Genomic DNA, 25,057 nt, shown 5'->3' with positions numbered 1-25,057 from the left:
TGGAATGTGTAATATATTTGCTAATTATTGCCCTTCGAATTAGAGCTGCTGTTGTTTTTATGAATCTTTCTTCTTCAGATTGAGTGTCGTCCTTCCTGGGAATGTCATAGAATGTTTGAAGAATCTGAGCCGCTGTTTCATTGAACGTCACAACGTCATTTCGCCCGTTAACGTTGCTTATGATTATGTTTTCACCCATCTTCTCTACAAGTTTTATTTTCATGTGCCTATTGGTGTATGGATTGTCAGTAATTTTACCCATTTCAGTAACCAGTTCAGAGATTGTCCTCAGCTCGCCAGGATTCGCACACAGATCCTCTACAACTGCTAGAAAGCCATTTTCTCTATCCATGTCTTTTGGTCTACCTGGCCCGGACATCACTGGGTCCTGTGCAGAATCACCGCCACAGTTAGCAAACCTGATGGGAACACTTTTACGAGTTCTGAAATTAACATTACAGACCTGGTGATAAATGGCGTGTAGATCTTGAACAAATTCAATTCTACCTAACACCGTCCTTCCCCATTCATCATTCCGCTCCAAGCATGCATTGTACAATATCATTTGCATATTCATCGTTCTAACGGGATATGTACCGACAGCAAAAGGATTTTTCGTATCAGTTACTTTTGCTTGACTTCCACATAGGAGGCATCGATTGCCGTAGTCAAAACCTCCCGAGTTTTGTGATCGCCGTTTAACCATGATCTTCTGTGGTGGCGGATCTGCACATTGCCTTCTCTTTCGATCTCTGATAATATTGCGCCGGTGAGTGAAATTCTGTCTGCACTGAATGTGCACATGAGCATTTGGGGTGACCGTAATGTCCAACTCGCGAAGCCGAGCAGCCTGATTGATTCCATTCGCTCCCTTGGTGGTGAGCTTGACAACATCCACACCATTATTTAGGTTATCGCCACAAATTATGCACTTATCCATGGCGAAATACGACTTCTTTTTTTTCACAAAATGAGCAAAATTGGATTCCAGTCCAATCAGTTAGTGTCACAAAAACAAACTAGATCAGAACTCACTTATTCAGTATCAAAGCAGTGATCTGACGTCATGACGTCACAATAACGTCGTGGCGTCCTGGTAATACTTTTTCCCGATTCGTTGGCATCACTTTTGTATAATGATAATACATTTATATGCTCTAAAACGTGCCGTTTCCAACATATGGAGGCCAGAAAGTAAAATTGGCGGCCATCTTGGATTTATGCAAATTATGAAAAACGCTACAGGGTTTCAGCGGACAATTTTGAGTTAGGAGTCCTTAAGACATCCCTTTACTAGATTTCAGTGAAAGAAATTCTTTTGCAATTTGTTCTCGGTACTTGACAAACAGAAATTATATATCTCCGTCTATATCGCCAGAAACTGAATATACTAAAACTGACCGCTCTAAATTTGGCTTAGTCAATGCGCGATCACTTCGAAATAATGTCGATCGATTCCTGCATCACATTCAGATCGAGTCTATTGACTTTTGTATAATCACAGAGACGTGGTTAAAGGATCACGATCGAGTTACTATAGCAGAATTGAGACAATATGGCTATGACTTTAAAAATATTTGAAAGAAATAATTGGGTTGGTGATGGAGTTGGAGTTTTCTTCAATGACATCGTCAAGTTCAAAATCCTCTCATCCGGAGAAACACCGTCTTTCGAATACGTGCAAGTTGAAGTAAAGATCATGTCGTTCACTATTACAGTAGTGGGCATATCATATATAGACCATCATACTCAGAACAGCATCCAATATCTTTTACTAAATTCCTTTCTGAATTTGAACAATATGCAAGTGTCGTACTGTTGAACTCTAACAGATCCTTATTTTGTGGAGATTTCAACATATATGTTAATAAAGCATCCCATGTTGATACAGAGAAATTCAATGAGCTATTATTTTCACTAAACCAAGTTGTGTGCGACCCAACCCATATTTCTAGTAACACACTTGACTTAAACATACATTATGCAAGAGCTAAATCTGTCTATTGCAGGTCTTTCTTTAGGCCTGAAATGTTATCTAAATTATTAATTAGACATTAATTAACCTATCCAGACCATAATCAACTCTAGATGGCATCGCTAGCCTGCGATCTTTACTGGATTATGAGCCGATTTACTGCATAATTTTCCTTCACGATTTAACGATTAAAGGGATAATCGAGATTATGCTGTTCATCGTACTGACTTTAGTAATGGTGATCAAGGCTAGCCGGAAATTTCAACCGCTTAGTTCTCGGTTCATAGTGGATCAATTTGAATGAAATTTTCAGCAAATTGCCCTTACATTATCTAGTTTTTAACTATTATAGTGAGAGCTGTCAACTCGTTATCGAATCTCCCATAATGTATCTTTAATATTGATCCGTGAAAATATCGATTTCTCGCAAACTGATTTTGCAACACACCACTATTTTTCTGATCATGTGTTTCTATCTGCAATCATTTCAACATCTCGCCCAACCCTGGTCCGCAAGAAAATACAATATCGGAACATTAAATCGGTAAATCAAGAAAAGTTTCAATCTAATTTATCAAGCATTACTGATCGTTTAGTATCAATCAACGACATCAATACTCTTGTACTAGAATATAATAATCTGCTTTTTGATTTCCTAAACCAACATGCACCATTAAAGACAAAGACTGTGACAGTTCGTCGATCTGTACCTTGGTTTGATAATAAAGCCTTGCGTTTTAAAACGTCAATACGAAACGCAGAACGTCGTTGGGTCAAACATAATACGTCAGAGAATTTAGAAACTTTTCGAACTATCCGTAATACATACTCTTACCATTTGTTTCGCGCTAAGACCTGCTTTATTCGGAACAAAATAGATGACGTTTTCTCGGTACTACAACATCGAATCCAGTTCCAGAAGGTGTATGTATCAGATTCACAACTCGCCAATGAATGCGCGTTACTTTGAAGATAAAGTAGAAACCATCTGTCGTAACTTAGTCTTTGATTCATACTCAAATGTTGACCCCACCACAGTGATCAAGCTCATTCGCAATGCAAAACCACTACCTGTAGCTTAGACCAATCCCGTCCATGTTGGTGAAGGAACATTGTGATATCCTCGCCCCAGCCATCCAAAATGTGATAAATGTTTCACTATCGACTGGACTGTATTCCACAAAGATTATAAATTCTTTGTTGAAAAAACAAAATCTTGACCTGATAAAAAAGAAGTATCGTCCAGTGAGCAACGTGTCATTCTTGTCTAAATTGGTCGAGAAAGCATCCATGATTAGCTATACGCAACACCAGAATTGGCATCAACTCCGTCCGCCTTAGGAGAGTGCGTATCGTACTAATTACAGCACCGATACTTTGACGTGAAGATTTACAATGATCTTCTGCACCACATGGAACATCAGCTTTTATCTCCTTTGCTTGCGATTGACTTAAGTTTGAACTTAAATGTTTGAACAATAATGCTCCAGATTACCTTTGTGATCTTTTAACATATAACCCGAATCGATATTCCACACGGTCATCGACCGCCCAGGATTTACATGTTCCAAAAACAAAACCTTTGCTGACAGATCCTTCAGTGTTGCGGGACCAAAACTATGTAATAAACTACCGCGAAATCTAAAAGAGTGTCCATCTTTGGAAAGTTTTAAGAAGACTTTAAAAACATATCTATTGCAAAGAACATTCTGCAAATAACATTTTTTTATTATGTGTTTATTTAATTTAATTTATATGTGTGTATGTATATATATATATATATATATATATATACTATTCAAAAAAAGTAGGGGATATTTGATTTTGGGGGCATAATACTAAAATATGCAAATGTCTACGAAAAAAGTCACTATAGAACCTAACAGAAGAAACATTTCCAGTTACATGTGACGCCCAAACGCACCAATAGCTACCGCATGGAATGCAGGTGATGCCTGGGATCATCATGGGGGTCCAACCCAAGATTTGCACGACTCTGACTTTGAATGTTACAGTCATTGTGGCATTGAATTCCAGGGTGGAAACATCAGTTTAATTGTTTAAGTGACCAGAAAACAAATTTTGATATGCGTCGGCTTACCCAAAATGAAAGGTTACGTGCCCTTGGCATGCTACAGATCGGCACAACACAGGCGGCTGTGGCGCGGACGATGAATGTTTCTCAGTCTGTCATAAGCAGGCTATGGTCCAGATACCGTGATACACAATCTGTACAGGACAGACCACGCTCAGGTCGACAACTCAAGCCCAGGATCGATTTATCCGTACCTTGGCCTTGAGAAATCGTGTCATCACAGCAAATCAGATCAGCGCTCGTCTTCAAACAGACACTGGTGTGAGAGTAAGTGGCCAGACGATTCGGAATCGACTGCATAGGGGTCACCTTCGCGCCCGACGTCCTCGCGTGATCCCTTGTTTGAGAGATCATCACATTCGGGCAAGACGTCGTTGGTGTAGGGATCGTCAACACTGGGATAATCGACGCTGGAGCAATGTGATGTTTTCAGATGAGTCAAGGTTCACTGTTGATTTTATGGACAGACGTAGGAGGGTGTGGCGTCGTCGAAACGAGCGCTTCCAAGACGTTAACGTCATCAGACATGATCGATTTGGGGTGGTTCTGTTATGGTGTGGGGAGGCATCACTGTTGCTGGAAGAACGGCTTTACATGTTGTTGCAGGGCGTGTTACAGGCCAGTACTACCGGGACAACATCTTGGCAGTCCATGTTGTGCCGTTCGCACGACGTTATGGCCGCCGTTTCATCTTCCAGGATGACAACGCAAGATGTCACAGGGCCAGGATCGTTACAGGTTACCTCCAACAACAGAACATCACCACATTACCTTGGCCAGCACTGAGTCCCGACCTCTCCCCCACCGAGCATGTCTGGGACATGCTTGGACAGAGGTTACGTCAACGTCAACAACGTCCTGCCAATGTCCAAGAACTTGCTGCTGCGTTGCAACAGGAATGGGACAATCTGGACCAAAATGACCTTAGACGTCTCATTAGGAGTATGCCACGTCGGATCAATGCTTGTTTGGCAAACAGAGGAGGATTTACCCGTTACTGACTTGGTTGTGATGCTGTGGTAACTTTGCTGTTTGACCCCGGGTATCATTTTACCCTTATAATGGTCAGTCTGTGCCTTACTTAGTCTAACGATCATTTGGAATAAATCGATGAATGTGAACTTCATTTCATTTTGTCATTTGTTTCTTCGTCAGTTTCATTAGGTGACTTTAATAACACTTAAAAATCAAATATCCCCTACTTTTTTTGAATAGTATATATATATATATACCAACACAGTTAATGGTTGATTATTAAAGTTTATATATATATATCCAGCGATATATATATATACTATTCAAAAAAAGTAGGGGATATTTGATTTTGGGGGCATAATACTAAAATATGCAAATGACTACGAAAAAAGTCACTATAGAACCTAACAGAAGAAACATTTCCAGTTACATGTGACGCCCAAACGCACCAATAGCTACCGCATGGAATGCAGGTGATGCTTGGGATCATCATGGGGGTCCAACCCAAGATTTGCACGACTCTGACTTTGAATGTTACAGTCATTGTGGCATCGAATTCCAGGGTGGAAACATCAGTTTAATTGTTTTAGTGACCAGAAAACAAATTTTGATATGCGTCGGCTTACCAAAAATGAAAGGTTACGTGCCCTTGGCTTGCTACAGATCGGCACAACACAGGCGGTTGTGGCGTGGACGATGAATGTTTCTCAGTCTGTCATAAGCAGGCTATAGTCCAGATACCGTGATACACAATCTGTACAGGACAGACCACGCTCAGGTCGACAACTCAAGCCCAGGATCGATTTATCCGTACCTTGGCCTTGAGAAATCGTGTCATCACAGCAAATCAGATCAGCGCTCGTCTTCAAACAGACACTGGTGTGAGAGTGAGTGGCCAGACGATTCGGAATCGACTGCATAGGGGTCACCTTCGCGCCCGACGTCCTCGCGTGATCCCTTGTTTGAGAGATCATCACATTCGGGCAAGACGTCGTTGGTGTAGGGATCGTCAACACTGGGATAATCGACGCTGGAGCAATGTGATGTTTTCAGATGAGTCAAGGTTCACTGTTGATTTTTTGGACAGACGTAGGAGGGTGTGGCGTCGTCGAAACGAGCGCTTCCAAGACGTTAACGTCATCAGACATGATCGATTTGGGGGTGGTTCTGTTATGGTGTGGGGAGGCATCACTGTTGCTGGAAGAACGGCTTTACATGTTGTTGCAGGGCGTGTTACAGGCCAGTACTACCGGGACAACATCTTGGCAGTCCATGTTGTGCCGTTCGCACGACGTCATGGCCGCCGTTTCATCTCCCAGGCTGACAACGCAAGATGTCACAGGGCCAGGATCGTTACAGGTTACCTCCAACAACAGAACATCACCACATTACCTTGGCCAGCACTGAGTCCCGACCTCTCCCCCACCGAGCATGTCTGGGACATGCTTGGACAGAGGTTACGTCAACGTCAACAACGTCCTGCCAATGTCCAAGAACTTGCTGCTGCGTTGCAACAGGAATGGGACAATCTGGACCAAAATGACCTTAGACGTCTCATTAGGAGTATGCCACGTCGGATCAATGCTTGTTTGGCAAACAGAGGAGGATTTACCCGTTACTGACTTGATTGTGATGCTGTGGTAACTTTGCTGTTTGACCCCGGGTATCATTTTACCCTTATAATGGTCAGTCTGTGTCTTACTTAGTCTAACGATCATTTGGAATAAATCGATGAATGTGAACTTCATTTCATTTTGTCATTTGTTTCTTCGTCAGTTTCATTAGGTGACTTTAATAACACTTAAAAATCAAATATCCCCTACTTTTTTTGAATAGTATATATACCAACACAGTTAATGATTGATTATTAAAGTTTATATATATATATATCCAGCGATATGATGATTACAAAAGTTAATATTTAAGCATATATAGTCTATTTTATGATGATAATAAATTCAAACGACATAAAACTCACTTAATTGCGTGAAAACCATTCACTACCCACGATGAAAGTCTCGTTGCAAAATTAATTAAAGTCACTTATTAATATGAAACACAACACAAAGTTCATAACAGGAAATTGTCCACTTATCACTAAATCCCTAATATTTATACGAATTTACATCAATAAAAATAAGAACACATACGGTCTGCACTGTGAGAAGACAATATGCCTTCCATGCAAATCGACACCATGCACGGTAATCACGCTATCACCGCCAGAATTACCGCCACCCCAGTGTAGGCCTGCAGCCAAAAGTTCTAGCTTGCTTAGAAACACAATTCCGCTACACTGTCCTCCCAAATAAACAAACTATATATTTTTGGAATTATAGACTCGGACAATTAAGACACTAATTATATTTGAACATTTCAGGTATTTATCTAGATATATCAAATTATAGAAAACAAAAGAGAAGTTAGGTTTAGTTCAACATAACGCTACGCGCTTTGCAGACATAATACTTTTCTTTGGCATAATGCAACTGGCCTATATGGCCACAATTCAGAGGAACTTTGCTTTTCTCCGAATCAGGCAATAAATAATGAATGGAGGGGTCCAAAATTGACAGAATCGGGGGACGTTAAACCTTGTTTCATTTATCCATGTCACAAAACCGAAAGAATAAATTGTGGCTAAGGAATATAGCCGTGATAACAATGTTTACTGCAAGTGCTATTATTACATTAAACAATTTTCTTGACTTGCCATCCGGTTCTAAAATGTCAAGCAACTAACTAAATTCGGTTTTAAATCAAGTACGTGCATAATATATTAGCAATCTGTTTATTTGTATCGTCATAAACATATGCGTACATCCTGCTTGGAAGATCGAGTGGTAGACGCATCCGTTCTCTTAAACAGAACGCGAATGTCTTCTGAATGAGAGAGATGTTAAATCGTATAGCCGTGAAGTCGGACAGTGCACATATGTACAATATTAAACAAATGGGGTCACGCCTATTTATGGTTTATATACCAGAATGTAGTATTACCTATATTATTGGCTGAAACACAGGGAGTTATAAATAAGGAAGATTGATTCGCAAAGTGCTATAAAACTAATTATTGTTGAATGGTATTTATATATATATTATTGGTAAGTTTGTTCTACTAAGTGTTGAGTCCAAACTAGACTCATGTTGGTCTTTATTTATTTCACTCAGGAGAATTCGTGTCGTGTATTTTCTACAGCCACTAAAATACATAGGCCCTGGCATAACATCTAGACAGGGAGAACTTAATCTCGGTGAAAGGTAGGTTCTTTAATATTCAGATTGATAATATGACGTAATAAATCCTAGGCACCAATCAGACCCTTGCAGGGGTTTGTTGGTACCCGGGGCCCACATCCGCGATTGCATGCCTCTAAAACTGAAGATAAAGGTCACATGTTCAGAAATGAGAGAAAGGATTTTTTTTAAAAATACTGGTATGTAAAATCTAATGAAATAAACTTTTTATTCAAATTACAGGTGCTAAACATTTAACTCAATAACATGCACGATAATCCTAATTAATCGATAATCAATATGGGTGTTTTTATCTTATCGCGAAAATATAACATCTTAATATCCAATAATTAAGAAATAACGAACATTTTAAAATCCGTTAACGACGTCATTTACTCTATGGTTTTGAGCGCCATTTGTAAGAAACAAAGAAAAAGGTACCCCACAAGACCATGTGGAAGTATAAAGTAGAAATGGCTGATTCATAAACGACAAAATAAAGCAGATGTAAACGACTGTCGATCAATTTTGACTGTTCACGTATTTAACCCAACATTGATTAGATATTACAATAAAAATGTTACAGAATGGAATGGGAATCAGTTTATATACACCTACCTATATTATAATAATCTGTGATTTTAGACCTATTTTCCTAAATTTTAAGGTTCCAAGGAATAGAGCTATACACGCTTCAAGTAGGGTAGCAACTTCAACATTAAAAATAAAATCATTTTAATTCTTTGATTGCATGCCCGCATCACCCGGAAATGGATGCCACTAATGGCACCAATTGACGTCATCGGCAGTGTTCATTTCAAACGTGTCGTCATTGAGTTGAACAAATGGAAATTCCATTTAACCACACCCCGATCTCACCACTATTATATAAAAAGCTTTCACTTATTTTTTTTCTTGAGATTCCGAATAATAATTCGTAATGCACATCTACTTAAATAGTCCTCATGCACCAGCATAATATATTATTTTAACCGAGAGAACTAATGTCTAAGAGTTATATGGCATTTAATATTATAATCAGATTGCCTTTAAACATATCTCTGGCCTCGGTAGATTTTGTGCGTCGGTAATACCCATCTAGCAACATTGCCCTCATGTATATAATGTAGACGCTTTCGTATAACATATTATTTTAACCGAGAGAACTGGGCCCTGTTTATGGAAATTTTAACTAAAGATAAAATCCAATTTTAGTAGATACTTCAAGTTTGATTGGCTAAGCACTAAAATCAATCTAATATTATCCAATCAAATTACTAAAATTTGGATTTTATCTTAGTTAAAATTTCGTGAAACAGGCCCCTGATGTCTAGAGTTATATGTAATTCAATATTATACTCAGATTGCCATTAAACATATCCCTGTCCTGACCGGTACTCGTTCCCTATTCTGGGTATGCAGGGTTAAAGTTAGAAACCATATTTTTGCATAATTTTGTGTGTGGCGGGGGCGGGGGGGTAAAGTTTGTTTGGTTCATAAAAAGTCTTCAGGCGGAGCTGCCATGTCCTCACTACGTACGTAAACTACTCTGTTCCCAAATTTAAAAGAAACAATAAACAACAAATCTGACAATATTTACAATGTCTGGTGTGAAGTAACTAAATTTAGGCGCCATAAGTATGGTATATTCTTGTTCTTTTAATTTCCGTTCAGTTGACCCTTACCCTTCCGCGGATGCTATTTTAGTTTGTATATATACAATATATGATTTTGCTGATATTGATGTTCTGGTTTAATCGTGACCAAAAGCTTGAAATAATTGTCTAATGGTTTGGATTGTTCGTTATTTATATTCACACACCCGGTCATTCCTGACTTACGGATGTAACCGTACACAGCGCATATTTTATTAGATTTACGAAATACTACTAGAAAGGAAAACTCCAGGAGAATCATTAAAGCGATCGTTCGTTGCATTTTTAAAATACATATGTTTAAAGTATGTTCAAATAAAGCCCCTTAAAATATACTGAATCTATAAATAGTCCTGCATTTTTAAACACAATTAAAGGACAAGTTTGGTGTCAGTTACATATGTGATAGAACTGGTTAAACACATTCCAAATATCATTTTAACACACAGGTCATTGTTACAGTAGATGTGTACGAAGATTTGAAGAAACGGTAAATGGCGCATCCTTATATATTACTGACTGAAAGAACGAGCGATAACAGATACACGGTCGAATTTCAGTTCACTGATAAATCCGTTAAAGACGAAAATTTTTTTTTTTTTTTTTGTCACTTCCCGTTTCTTAAGATCTTCGCTACGTATCTATCGTAACAATGATCTCTGTCTTAAAATTATATTTGGAACGTGTTTAACCAGTTCTGTTACATATAATGCGGTAATGGCGGACACCAACTGGTTAGGATCAATTTGTGCTTGAAATATAATATTGTTTGCTTTATCATTATTGAATTGATCAAGTATCTTAAAGGATAAATATTTCTAAAAATAAAATAGATGTTTACAAAATTGAAAAGGCAAGATTAGTGTTTAATGCATGAAACGAATATCGGCCCTGGTATAATCATATACTAACATACTGATTATTAACTTGGGCTGTTATATATAAATTTATATATTTTATTTATTTCTAACATTTCATGCCTAGCTGAGTAGAAAATATGCTTGGGCAAAATAAACTAAGATATTGTGCCCTTATCAGCCTGATTTGTGGATTCGTCAGCCTTTTTATAAGTAAGTATTACATTTTGAAAGTAATTAGAATAGTGTGTTTGTTTTCTGTTTACCATCAGGGGTTGGATGGCCGAATGGTTAGCACGTGCGTGCTTTATCATAAGGATGTCATTAAGTCAACTGGCGTGATTTCGATTCCCTGGTTGTACGTGAAAAGGCGTAGGGTCGCCTGTCCAACCTCGTGGGTTTTCTCCAGGTCCTCCGTTTTACCCCCACTGCTAAATTAACTGTACAGACCGGAGGCACAGTGCCGGGAGGGGGGGGGGCATCAAATGGGCACAAATCAAGACCCAACTTTTCTATAGTAAAGTGAATGCGCCAGCTATTCTTGTATCATGAAAACATACTGAAATGAACGAAAGTTATCACTCTTTCAATAAAAATGTAAACTTGCTAAATTCATCTTTGTTCTTTGGGACCCTGGAATTCAAACGGTCAAATTTTCCGTTTCTGCTCTAGGAAGATTTAAAACAATAAAATGTTAGCATAAAATATAAAAAAAATAAAGCGAAACCTATTCTAATTAATAATGGGAACATTTAAAATTTCTCTTTAGGTGGTATCTCCCCAATTTAGTTTTAACGATTCTTATACATAATGAAACTAGTTGTCCGAAAAACAATTGAATAGTTTCATGCTTGGACTCCATCCCCAGCAATGAGCCTCCAGGCTAGTAAGATGTATTCTGTTGAACCTTTCTCTAATTAAACAAAATATTATAGTTACTGTAATGAAACAAAAACTTAAAATTGAGATGACAATATGTGAATTTTATTACAGTGTCGGAGATATCTACATTCCTGTTAAAACACAAGTTTTCACAAGGTAAGAACAGACTGTGGGTGGGGGAGAGGGCGGTCGATTGTAGAGTTATCCCACTTCAAAGTCTGCTAAGACTAGGCTACTCAAGACGGGCATACACCATTCTTATTTCGTCATTTGTTGTCGTATTTCGACATTTGTACACTAAAATTAACATCTGTATCTTAAATTCAATAGTTATTTTACAAATCAGACATTTTGTCATATCAGATTTGTAAGATGTATTTTTGTTTAACTGAATTGTATTTTAATGTAAAGATAAAATTTATTTTAGAAAATTAAAAAAATAGCTTTCGTTTACATTTCATCAGAGATATACAACGAAAAGCAAATCTCGAACAACAAATTTCCGCTCATGTCGTCATAATGTTCCGGTTCGATGAATTTCGAGAAATGTTTTTGGAGAAATGTGTTTGAAGAAATGTTTTGCAAGATTTGTATTTGGAGATTTGTATTTGGAAATTTGTCGTTCGAGATTTATTTTTCGTTGTATGTCTATGGCGAAATGTAAATGTAGATTATTATATTAAGATACAATTAAATTAAACAAAAATAAATTTTACAAATCTGATATGACAAATGTCTGATTTGTAAAGGGGATCACGTGGCTAAGTGGGTAAGACGCTGGCTCGCTAGCCTGGAGGTCGGGTGTTCGATCCCTGCATTGGCCGAGAAAGTTCATTCAGATTTTCCGGCGTGGTTTCCCCTTGTCAGTGATGCAGGATGGAGGGCCTGACAAGGACAGCTGTCTAGTCGTTCGGATGGGACGAAAAATCGAGGTCCCGTGTACACATTGGCGTGCACGTAAAAGATCCCTTGGCAGTTGGAATTCGATATAAGAGTAGGCCATAGTGCCGCTGCTCGGGCAAAATTTCCCTCATAGCACACTGTATGGCGTATGCCCGTCTTCATTAGCCCAGGTTAGGAGCAGAACAGTAGGACCTTAAACCCCATTTCATTTCATTTCTGATTTGTAAAACAAATAATTTTAATTTTAGTGTACAAATGTCGAAATACGACAACAAATAAAGAAGTAAGAATTAAGGACTATGTATTAAGAACTAAGAACACTGAATAAAGAGCACATACATGTGCAGTGAGGGAAATTTTGCCCGGATATCGGTGCTACGGCATACTCTGAAATCGAACTCCAACTGCCAAGGGATCTTTTACGTGCACTCAAATGTGTACACGGGCCTCGGGTTTTGTCCCATCCTCAGTTGAGGAATTTCTCTGACTTGCATTATTTTAAATAGAAATTTTAAAAGATGGCCGCCAAACTGACATTTGGTAAAGTGACCCTGAAGTCCATCAACCAATTTTGGACACTTTAGACATAAGGCTCACTGAAAATCATAGTTAAATTGGTAATGAATATCTGCCTGTCACATGGACTAGTTGCTGTTATAAAGTGCAATCTCCGCGGAATATTCAAAATTTTAGCTGTAGACCGATATTTAACAAAAAATGAACGAATGATCAGTAAACAAATAACAAATTATATATTTATTGTTCCCCGGCTATTAAAATGGGCCTGTCCGCCTGTCTGTCGGTCCACCCGCCTGTCTGTCTGTCATATTGTTTGGGACACACTTTATGGGACACAATAACTCTCCTTCTAATTGAGCTAGAATGTTCACTAAAGGATTATATTCAAACTTGGTGTATATGTGTTTATGGCGCATGCCTTGATGGAGTTCGAGGATAAGCATTTTCTGGTGAGGGTAAGCAGAGATAAGTAACTTTGGGTCTAATTAAGTGAGAGTGATGAAACTTGGTGTATAGTTTTATTACATCAGTACCATGACTAAGGTCGATAATGGGTATTTTTGATCAGGGTAAGCAGAACGATAAGCAATTTGATTGGTGGAGACTTTGGAAACAATAACTCCCCTTGCAATTGAGGTAGAATGTTCAAATTTGTTGTAGGCGTTCCTTAGGGGAATGCCTTGATGGAGTTCGAAGATGATAACTTTGGTTCTAATTACGTGAGAGTGATGAAACATGGTGTATAGTTAGGTCAAATCAATACCTTGACTAAGTTGGATAAGCAATTTGATTGGTCGAGACTTTGGAGCTCGACTACTTGATTACAATTGAGTGATAGTGGTGAAGCTTGGTGTATAGTTTCATTACATCAATACCTGACAGAATTCGATCAGACACATTTTCCACTTAAGCAATTTGATTGGTGTAGACATTAGAACACAATATCTAATTGGGTGAGAGGGATGAAACTCCGAGTATAGACAGGGGCGGATTGGGGCCGGGAACCGGCACGGGCTCCCATGTCGCAGCGGCCCCTTTTACTGACTCTCCCCCTGGAGAATTTTGAAAAATGAACCCCAAATATGCGATTTTTTGGCATATCTGATTATAATCCCTGTCAAATAATTTATCTCATAAATCGATTAATTTAGGTCAAAACACCGACCTGCAAGTAATTTACAACCTGTGAAATTATCATATCGTCATATTATTAATTAACGTATTATCATTGTATCGTCAAGATTCAAGAGAATTTAACTGGTTAAAAAATGGGACTAGTTGAGAAAATTTTGACCATTTGATTAACCAGTTAGGAATATTGAATAAGTAGGAATATTTTTGTTGTCGGGGGCGCTAGTTGATTCCTCCTGTGATGGAAGGCCACGAGGCACATTAGTACAGAGTGACGAAAGTGAAATTCATGAAAGCTGCTTTTTGATTTTTGGATTTGTTGTTCCAGGTAAATTATTTTACCTTGACTCCGACGGCAGACGTTTCCCCACAAACAGGGTGCAGGTGACTTAATAATTAGTAAATTTGCGGGCGACAGTGTCGGGTGAATCCGATGAAATTTTCGGATGAAATTCGGAATCCCCATTGCAGGATTCCGAATTCCGGCCCACACCCAGCACACCCGGCCCAGAAAGTCTATTATACCAGTCCATTCCAGACTCCAGTGATGGCGTGGCGCCCCGTTAAAGCCACCGGCCACATACAACATGATCATCATCTCTCCAATGCCGGTCCAATAACCCCCCTCCCAGCCCCATATAATGTTCCGCACAAAAAAAGTTTCTTTTAGACGAATTGGTCAAAATTATTTTTTTCATTTTTTGTCCGACCGGCCCTGAGGGCGATCGCCCGATCGCCCAATCCGCCCCTGAGTATAGATTAATTATATCAATACCTTGACAAAGTTCGATGATGAGAATTTTCTGCTTTTAATTGAGGTAGAATGTTTAAACTTGATGTAGTTGTTCATTAGATGAATGTCTTTGCCGAGTTCAATGAATAACATTTCCGACTAAAGCAAAGCAGAGCTAAGTAATTTCATTGGTAGATGTGTTGAGACAAGATTACTTTGATTCTAACTGACGGAGAGTGGTGAAACTTAGTGTATAGTTTCAGGTACTTCAAAACCTTGACTGAGTTTGATCGAGAACATTTTAAGCTTAGACTAAGTATAGATAATCAGTTTGATTGCTCGATACTTTTGAAAAAGATAAATATGCAATTAATCAATATGTGTTATCTATTTATTTTGGGGTATTGCTGGGGGCATCAGACTCACTGTTCGCTTGTTCATGGCCATGGTTCTCACTGATGACCGAGTGTTTGTCTTGACTGTTTAATGAGATACTAATTTTTCCTTAAAGGTAATGAAACTCAAACATATCATTATGCAAACTATACCAGGACGGCAATGGCAACCAAGGCTCACGACCACGATGGACCAACGTTTGTGCTTATTTTGGCCTACATGAGAAGTGGTTCCTCATTCACAGGAGATCTTATTCAACATCATCCGGACGTATTCTACCGATTTGAACCGCTATATAACTTGAAAAACCGTTACACGAGGGTAAAAAATATCAGGTTAGTAGTGTTGAAGTATGACATGGTACAGAATAATATGACGATGGACTAAAACCAAGACCTTTCATCATAAAGTCTGTCATTGAGTCAACTGGCGTGGTTTCGAATCCCCGGTTGTACAAGGAGTAGGGTCGCCTGTCCAACTTCGTGGGTTTTCTCCGGGTCCTCCAGTTTCCTCCCACTGCTAAAGACCCCTACGCGCAAGCGAATTATAGAAATAAAATTGAACCATATGGTAGTCCCGAAATGACCTAGTTTGTGTCGGGAGGACGTTAAACCCCATTTCTCTCTCTCCAAGACCTTTCAGTGCCAGTCGGTTTACTATGGATGATATGACGTCATCGCATCAATCTTGCAATTTGGACGACAAATCAATCAATATGCGCAAATGTCTAAGGAACGCACATGCCAAATTGTTCGAACATAACTTGACGGAGCCTTGGACGATTTTTGAAGAGCGTCCCCCAATCAGACGAGTAGCGTTTGCGGCCCAGTTAATGAACCCAAAAAGATTAGTAGCGCATGAGTGACTAAATAGAAGTATGGAAATGGTCGAGGGGAGTGGCTCACTAGAACATTGGATGGCTTGGATATGGCTAATATTGCCGACCAAGTCGAAATTTTCCGAAAATGGATGACGTCACTCCCGGAGAGTGCCGATAATGTTCTGACAATAGAGTTATGGGCAACTTTCTATTGGTACATGTTAAAAGTATATTTTGGATTAAAAGTAATTCAAATTTATTTCAATTTTAACTGCATCAACATTCAAAACCAGAAAAAAGTAATTTGACTGAAATTTTTCAATATATACTCATTCTTCTATTATAGCAAGAACGGCCCGGACTTCTCTAAATCTCACATAATGTCCCTTTAAATTAATACAAAATTTTGATATATCGGTGTAACTTAACTGTAAAAAAAATTCATAAATAAAGGTAACATTATTTGTGGTTTTCTAATGCCATCGAAATTGTTGGCTATTTCATCTTATTTCGTTTGTTTTTTTATCGTTCAAATTTTGTTTTACTAGTCTGCAGTGAAAGCATCAAAAGTATAAAAATAAAACGAAACGAAATATAGATATGCATTTTAATCTGTATGTTGAACGTTGGTTCCGTACTGTAGCAGTGTGTCAAACCCGTGTGACTGTATCCCATTATACATGGTTGACTGCAAAAGCGCATTTTATTTAATACTAAAATTATGTATGTTAAATGGCATCTTAAGAGGGATAAGAACATTATTGTAGTGTGTTTGTAGGTTTATGAAATTTGATTCATTAAATATTTACACAATATAAAGATAGAGCATTAAGTTATGGGATCTGAAAACAAGCCGGGTGTGTATATATATAACATTTCATTATGAAACTTAAGTCATCATATCAGAATAGTTTTTAAAATTACATTTTTTCAAGGGAATCACTGTGGCCTAGTAAGTAACATGCTGTTGCGATGAAAATGTTTGCTGTGGGGCGACAAACAAGGTTCCGTATACACCTTGAGAGTTGCTATTCACGTTTCAATTTTCCTCATAACAAACTATGGATTTCTTCAATAGCCCGGTTGGTTCAAAAAATAGGTTTTTAAACCCCATTTAATCCGTTCATACATACTTTTAACTATATGGCATATGGCTTTCTTCAATAGCCCGGTTAGTTCAGAAAAATAGATCTTTAAACCCCATTTAATCCGTTTATACATACTTTTAACTATCGGCATTGTTTGTTTCAGTGACGATGTTCTAATCAGTGACGATGAATACGCCCAAAGGCAGCTTGAAATTCTTAAAAAATGGTTTACATGCAACTTAACAAGCTACAAAGCCGAAATATTTATGGACAGAGGCTTAAAAACACGCCAATATACTATGTGTGTTAGGGGTAAAAACAACACCAGGATACTACGAGCAAAGTGTTTACAACAATTAATCCAGGCCTGTCAACAATCAAAATTTCGTGTCATAAAAACAATTCGTTTGTCTGTCAAATCTATTTCAAAGTATTTCAGTGAAACGCCAAATTTTAAAATAATCCATTTAATAAGAGATCCCCGAGCCATTGGGTCTTCTAGAAGTAAACTATATAAAAAGTCCAATAGACACTACAACCGATTATGCCCTTTAATGACAAATAATCTTAAGGCTGGTTCCAAACTAAGGCCACAAAGCAGATACAGAATTCTACGCTACGAAACTGTGGCAGAAAACCCGTTTACGTCTATGTATGATATTTATAAATTCATCGGACTAACACCAACATTTGAAAGTATTGGCCAATTGTATTTGGACACGCATTCAGATACGAATGTCGAAAAAACATATGGTACCACACGACAAAATTCAACACAAACGGCCAACCAATGGAGACTTCGGGTTACTAAAGATTATGTACAAGAAATGAACGAAAACTGTGCACAATTTTATTTAGTTGCTGACTATTTTAAAGCAGATATAAACCTCATAAAGGATATTAGTAAACCACTCAGACCTAAAGAAAATGGAACATTTTTTCGGTTATCAAAAATATAACTGAAATTGCACGTATCGTTACCCAAAATTTAGGTAATTTAAACAATCTATGAAAGGTTATTCAACGTGTGCGTATTGTAACGCAAACTTTGGTAATTTAAATAATTTTTGAAAGGTTATTCAGCGTGCAAGTATTGTAACGCAAAGTTTGGTAATTTAAATAATCTTTGAAAGGTTATTCAACGTGTGCGTATTGTATAGGAACATTTAGGTAATTTAAACAATCTTTGAAGGGTTATTTAACGTGAACGTATCGTAACGCAACATTTAGGTTATTTAAACAATCTTTTAAACGTTACTTAAAGGTATTGTTGGGTATTAAAATGATCAGTGAGCAGTCCGGTTTTCAAACAATGGTAATCAAATTAAAATTATGGTAAAAACAATGTTTGTAAAATTCCCGATACAGTTGGGAGCTACGGTGACTCAGTGAGTAAGGTGCTGGCTCACTAACCAGGAGGGCAGGGGTTCGATCCCAGTGTTGGACGAGAAAAATTCACGAAGTTTACCCAGCGTGGTTTCCGATTGCCAGTGGTACTGTACCTAAGGTCTGGCAAGGAAACTGTCTAATCGTTCTGGTGTGACGAAAAACCGAGGTCTCGTGTACACATTGGCGTACACGTGAAAGAACCCCTGGCAGTTGGAATTCGAAATAAGGGTAGTCCGTAGTGCAAATTTACCTTCGTGGCTCATCACTGACAGCCGATTATTTGAACAATGGTATGAAAATTTTAAAAGATAAAAAAGGCATTATGGAGAAAACTTGAAGTGTTTCTGGGGATGTACATGTTCGCTCTGGTAACAGGTTTTAAGGACGAGGGGATTGTTGATGATCCAGCGTCATTAAGTCTTAGTCACACGATCAGCAAGATGACTACACAACGAACATAAGATTGGTGAGTTCGCGCGCCCAGTTACCCACTGAGTATCACCTTTTCTAACGACATTCCTTGTGCCAAATAGGTAATTTTGGTCAAAAATATTTCAGGAATCAGACCCGCTTATTCCCATCTGTATTTAGGAGCCGATCATTGTATAGAAACATTTGGAAGTTTTTTTTTGAGAGGCATTCTAAAGGCTACCCTACATTCCATATTGAATTCCCTAAAAGACAAGAGAACATTATAGATCAAAAACAGTAAAATACAAAACAGTACTCTGGGATACCAAAACCTGAAGAAAGGTCATAGAGCATTTACACTCGAACATAGGAATATGAGTAAAGGAGAACTTTTGCTCAAACGTCGGTATATGTAGGAGGTTGGCACATGCGGTCAAAATTATGGAAGTGCCATAAATCCTGTTGTGATCTAGACCATCTTCCCCTTCAGAGATTTCAATACTAGACATTGAATGCTCCTACATGAATACTTCTAAATGTTCCGTCTTCTGGTTCTTCTTTAAATGAGTAGGTGGATAATAAACATATCAAGTTTATGATAGTCATGTCAGTCAATAAATCTATACGATGATCTGCTCCTAAATACAGATCTTAATAACCGTGGTCTGATCCCTACAAAATCATACACGACTTATGACCCTTCCCTATGGCTGCCAAGCGAGCGTGAAAGTCACATTTTGTCACAAAAATATTATGATTTTAAACAAAATGACCCGTTTCGCAGGAGGCACGTTCAAATAACGAAACATATAGACGTAATGGTGATTATCAGTAGTCATTTGAAGATAGTTGTTGGTAGTTGCTGAAAAGGCGCTGCTTTGGTTAAATTGTGCTGATGTAAAACGTCCGATTTTGTCACAAAAACATCACGAGTTATAACCAAGATAACATATTTGGTACGAGGAACGTTCAAGTAACATAATGTAGCACTGATGTTAATAATCAACGGCCATATTAACGTTTGAAGTAGTCGGTCATCAGTGAAAAACCAAGTATGGTTAGCGTGCGCGCGCTGTATCATAAAGTCTGTCATTGAGTCGACTGGCGTGGTTTCGAATCCCCAGTCGTACGTGACAAGGAGTAGAGTCGCCTGTCCAACCTCGTGGGTTTTCTCCGGGTCTCCGGTTTCCTCCCACTGCTAAAGACCCCTACACGCAAGCGAATTATTGAAATAAAATTAAACCATATGTTAGTCCCGAAATGACCTAGTTTGTGTCGAGTGGACGTTAAACCCCATCTCTCTCTCTCTCTCTCTCTCTCTCTCTCTTATACACTATATACCTCAGAATGCCACGTTTGACATTTTTGTCCAAACGTAGCGAAAGCGTGTTAATATTTTTGCCACGTTGTAACGTGGTAAATAAATGCCACGTTTATCTGGGGTGCCGAAGCGTGGCTTTTTAGACTGCCGTGTTTTTTAAATGAGGTGTTTTGTCCAGAACGAGGCCAGGTTAAAAAAATGCCACGTTTTCTAAACGTGGTTTTCTTCAAGATAAAGATAACCGGTACTTGCTATCAACAAAAAGAGTCACACAAATAATGTCCCGCCCTTCACGTGAATAATTGCAGATCTACATATTAGATTATTTATCGGGATATCTTGTGATTAATTATGATGGTTCACTTCACTGGAATTCAATGGAATTCTATTGTGTATATTAAACACTGATTTTTTGTCTGCGATATCAGTTTTTATTTAATCTAAGTGCTCAATTAGGTATCACCAAACCACAGTTGTTAATTAACACCTTTATAGGTCAACGTTTTCAATGGGGGTTGAAATGGGGGTTTAACGTCCTACGCTTCTGCACCTAACCTGGGCTAATTGAAGACGGGCATACGCCATACAGTGTGCTATGAGGGAATTTTTGCCCGGGCAGCGGCGCTACGGCCTACTCTTATATCGAATTCCAACTGCCAAGGGATCTTTTACGTGCACGCCAATGTATACACGGGACCTCGGTTTTTCGTCCCATCCGAACGACTAGGCAGCTGTCCTTGTCAGGCCCTCCGTTCTGCATCACTGACAAGGGGAAACCACGCCGGAAAATCGAGATGAACTTTCTCGGCCAATGCAGGGATCGAACACCCGACCTCCAGGCTAGCGAGCCAGCGCCTTACCCACTTAGCCACGTGATCCCCTCTGATCAATCAACCATGACAAAAGATGACAATATTTCACCCCCACCCTCCTTTTAATTGTTAGGTGAACATCAGACTCTCCTCGCTCTTTATTAAGTCTATCCCCTCTCCCCTCCTTCCTTTCTATCTATTGCCCCTTTTTCCTCTCAATCTATCTTCTCTTTATCTATTTCATATTTCTATCTCTCCCCATCCACTCCTCTTTTCATATCAGATAAACTACTTTTAAAGCCAAAACTGTTCAACAGGTTTCCAAGCCCCTGTGTAATGGAATAATCTAACTTGAAGTTTAATAGTAAGTGCAGGGGGACTGCACCACACATAATTTACACAAAAACAAATAACAAGACATAATACGCAGAAATCACTGCGCTGTACAGTCCCGGCCCTGTAGTGACACAGACTTCACTCAAATTTAAAACCATTGTGTAATGCTAAAAAAATTTTTTTTATTTAAACAAGTCTTTAATGGAATCTGTATATACAACATTTAATATGTTATATAATCACCATGTAAAGTGTCCGTGGACACTTGATGTGAAATGATTCACTCTAAATAGGCTGTAATAATGATAATAATAATCTATAAATCTTCCTCTCTTTCATTCTCGTTGATTGTGTTTACGTCCACGTTGAATCATACTGGTGAAATTTTCCATACAGAATTTCAATTATTATTTCAGAATTTAATTTTCTTTTTTATTTCAAGATAGAAAGAAATGACTTTCTAAAAACTAACAGGAACCTCTTTCACAGCACAAGTTTTTTCTAAAAATCAATTAAGTTCCGTATTGTAGATAAAATATCTCAGATCATATCCTGTAATATTACGAAATGACAAGACAACTCTCTCTGTATTTGGGTAGATCCTCTACAGTACCTTCAACCCCATTCTCTGTTTCCTTCCACTGCTAAAGACCTCTTCGCGCAAGTAAATTATTGATATAAAATTGAATCATGCGTTAGTTCCAAAATGATCTAGGTTGTGTTGAGTTAAATCCCATCAGGGGCGGATCTAGGAATTTTGAAAGTGGGGGGGGGGGGCGCTGCAAAATGAAGGCATTGACCGCGGAGACGGGGCACGTCGCTGTGGGGGGGGGGGGGGGGTCCCAAGAAAATTATCCGTCATTTCCTTGCATCTGTAGCCATTCCAAGAGCTATTTCCCAGATTGGTGTGTTTGAGTCGATGGTTTGAGTCATTTGGGATCCCTACAACGGGTTAGGAACGGACATATTTGAGTCTGAGAAAAGGCACTTTCAGCAGTAAAAAAAGGAACTGTCGAAAATTAGGGGGGGGGGGCGAGCGACCCTCGCGCCCCCCATTGAATCCGCCTCTGCCCATCTCTATCTTCTCTCTTCCTCTCTATCACCATTTATCTTATTTTCCTTTCTCTATACCCCCCCCCCCTCATCCCCTGCTTCTTACACACTTTCGACTTTTCAGACCCAGGTTTGGAAACACTGTTCTAAAACATGTGTTTTCTAGTATACTTCCTTCAATTGAACCTCCGTCTTCAATTAGCCCAGGTTAGGTGCAGAAGAGTAGGACGTTAAACCCCATTTCATTTCATTTCATTTCAATTGAACCTCTTTTGATTTATGATCACATTTTTCGTAATTAGAACATATTGTCAGGTCGTACATGTGTCAAGCGTACAGCCATATATACAGTACAATATAACAACCACCAGTTCACTTCTTTCATATCAGGCAAACATATATACAACAGTATGACTGAATGGCCGGGAATCAATAAATGAAATGAAATGGGGTTTAACGTCCTACTCTTCTGCACCTAACCTGGGCTAATTGAAGACGGGCATACGCCATACAGTGTGCTATGAGGGAAATTTTGCCCTGGCAGCGGCGCTACGGCCTACTCTTATATCGAATTCCAACTGCCAAGGGATCTTTTACGTGCACGCCAAAGTGTACACGGGTCCTCGGTTTTTCGTCCCATCCGAACGACTAGGCAACTGTCCTTATCAGGCCCTCTGTTCTGCATCACTGACAATGGGAAACCACGCCGGAAAATCGAGATGAACTTTCTCGGCCAATGCAGGGATCGAACACCCGACCTCCAGGGTAGCGAGCCAGCGCCTTACCCACTTAGCCACGTGATCCCCCCACTACAATAAAGATTACTAAATATACTGTAGGCTATTGTGCTCATTGTTATATTTAAACACTGAAGGCAGGGGTGGCCTATAAAAGAACTATTCGGATCCTATTGGCTTTTATTGAGTAATTAATGCAACGTGTTATCTAGTTTATAGTCCCAAAGTATTTTCACATTCCATGTCCGATAAAATAGATCATAATGCAACTATTGATTGATAGATCGTCGCAACACTTAGATGCATACAACACACCATCTTGGTTTAGACAGCTTGCAATTGAAATAGATTTATTATTATTATTATTTTTATTATTATTATTAATGCTAATTTTTATTGGTAGATTGATGTGAAAGACACCGAGAGACTTAAACAAGAGTGGAACATGATGATCATGCGGATATGAAAAGTTTTATGACTTGTCACTCTTCATATAGTTTATGTAAAAGGCTGCTAAAGTGATATTAATCAAGTTTCGGAAGTATCTGAGTAGTATCTATTTAGCCCATTTCATGATCATTATTGCACACTAAATGCGTTCTATAAATACTAGCTAAAGGGGGAGCTTCCAAGACACGTGTTGTAGGCTCCACTCCACTGCTCCAACCTCAAAAAATACATATAATGAAAGAATTTGTGTTTTTTCACCTTAAAATTATATACACGTAGTTAGAACCTTTGAACGGCATTGTGGGGGGAATAACATTTAGTCTTAAACACCCCAATACACACTATGTTTGGTCTACACTCAATAAACTTTAATAAATGATTACAACCACCAGTTGTGCAGTAGAACGGATATGAGCAAATCCATTATAACAAAACAAATATAATATTTTCGTATAAAACTTTTAACCTCTGTAAATAAATATAAAAAGGAATTCAAATCACAAATCTGCCCAAGCTAGAAACCTACAAATCCGAAGATCTTTGTTCATGAATTTCATTTTCCATTCAATAAATATTCCATTCATCTATTTTTGGATTTGGGAAAATTAATTATCTTTTTATCAAACAAGTGCGAATCGAATCTAGATCACCGTGGTACACAGATCAAATCGCTACACGTAAAACTAAATTGTGACCTGTCAAATGTTGCTGGCGCAAGTCAGGTCTAGAAGTACATCGACTGATTCACTGGACAAAACGTATTGAACTTCATACACTTCTGAGAACTACCAAGACCATTTATTGCAGGGATCAAGAAATAATTTTCATTTATGTTCTCTTTGTTGGGAAGATCAACTTGTGTTACACTACATGACTGTGAGTCTGGCAAACAAATTTATTGATATTCAAGATAACATTAAAAAGTCTAATACCACCAATACGTATGTCCCTTATAGTTTTTTTTTTTTAAAAAAAGATTTTTTGGGTCAGTTCTGAATGCTTTCGATAATTATCAAAATCCGAGATTTCTGAAATCATCAAGTCTCCAAAACCAGGTTTTTGTGAAATTGACCCTTTACCTACACGTCTGTTGATGGCATATTTTGATGTTTTATTGCCAACAGTAACGATAACCATTAATCCCAGCTTGCAAACTGAAACTGTTCCAATTATTTTCAAGTGAGCTAAACTACTTTTTTAAAAATCAGGTTTGGACAAGAACATCTTGAAGAATTATAGTCCTGTGTTTAGTCTAATCTGTATTTCCTCTTAAAGGTTCTGG

At 38.4% G+C, this 25,057-nt stretch overlaps 1 protein-coding gene across 3 annotated transcripts in view; it reads left to right on the top strand.

Annotated features, from left to right (window-relative positions):
• LOC126822100 (carbohydrate sulfotransferase 1) overlaps window positions 1-20,809 on the top strand; it is a 40,493-nt gene extending 19,684 nt beyond the window's left edge. Inside the window, exons 2-6 of one of the 3 annotated variants that reach the window (XM_050550855.2) lie at window positions 8,217-8,306; window positions 10,922-11,007; window positions 11,788-11,832; window positions 15,474-15,693; window positions 17,430-20,809. In XM_050550855.2, the coding sequence (XP_050406812.1) occupies window positions 10,935-11,007; window positions 11,788-11,832; window positions 15,474-15,693; window positions 17,430-18,225 (1,134 nt within the window). In that variant the 5' untranslated portion in view covers window positions 8,217-8,306; window positions 10,922-10,934 and the 3' untranslated portion in view covers window positions 18,226-20,809. Of the gene's footprint in view, window positions 1-7,922; window positions 8,307-10,921; window positions 11,008-11,787; window positions 11,833-15,473; window positions 15,694-17,429 lie in introns of those variants that run through there. The other 2 variants (XM_050550854.2, XM_050550853.2) reach the window with 2 other exon arrangements.
• The last annotated feature ends 4,248 nt before the right edge of the window (window positions 20,810-25,057 follow it).

The sequence above is a fragment of the Patella vulgata genome, chromosome 5 (assembly GCF_932274485.2).
Source record: "Patella vulgata chromosome 5, xgPatVulg1.2, whole genome shotgun sequence".
In the NCBI taxonomy this organism is placed as follows: Eukaryota; Metazoa; Mollusca; class Gastropoda; family Patellidae; genus Patella; species Patella vulgata.
Note: the sequence above shows the minus strand (reverse complement) of the source record. Positions and strands in the feature narration are given on the sequence as shown.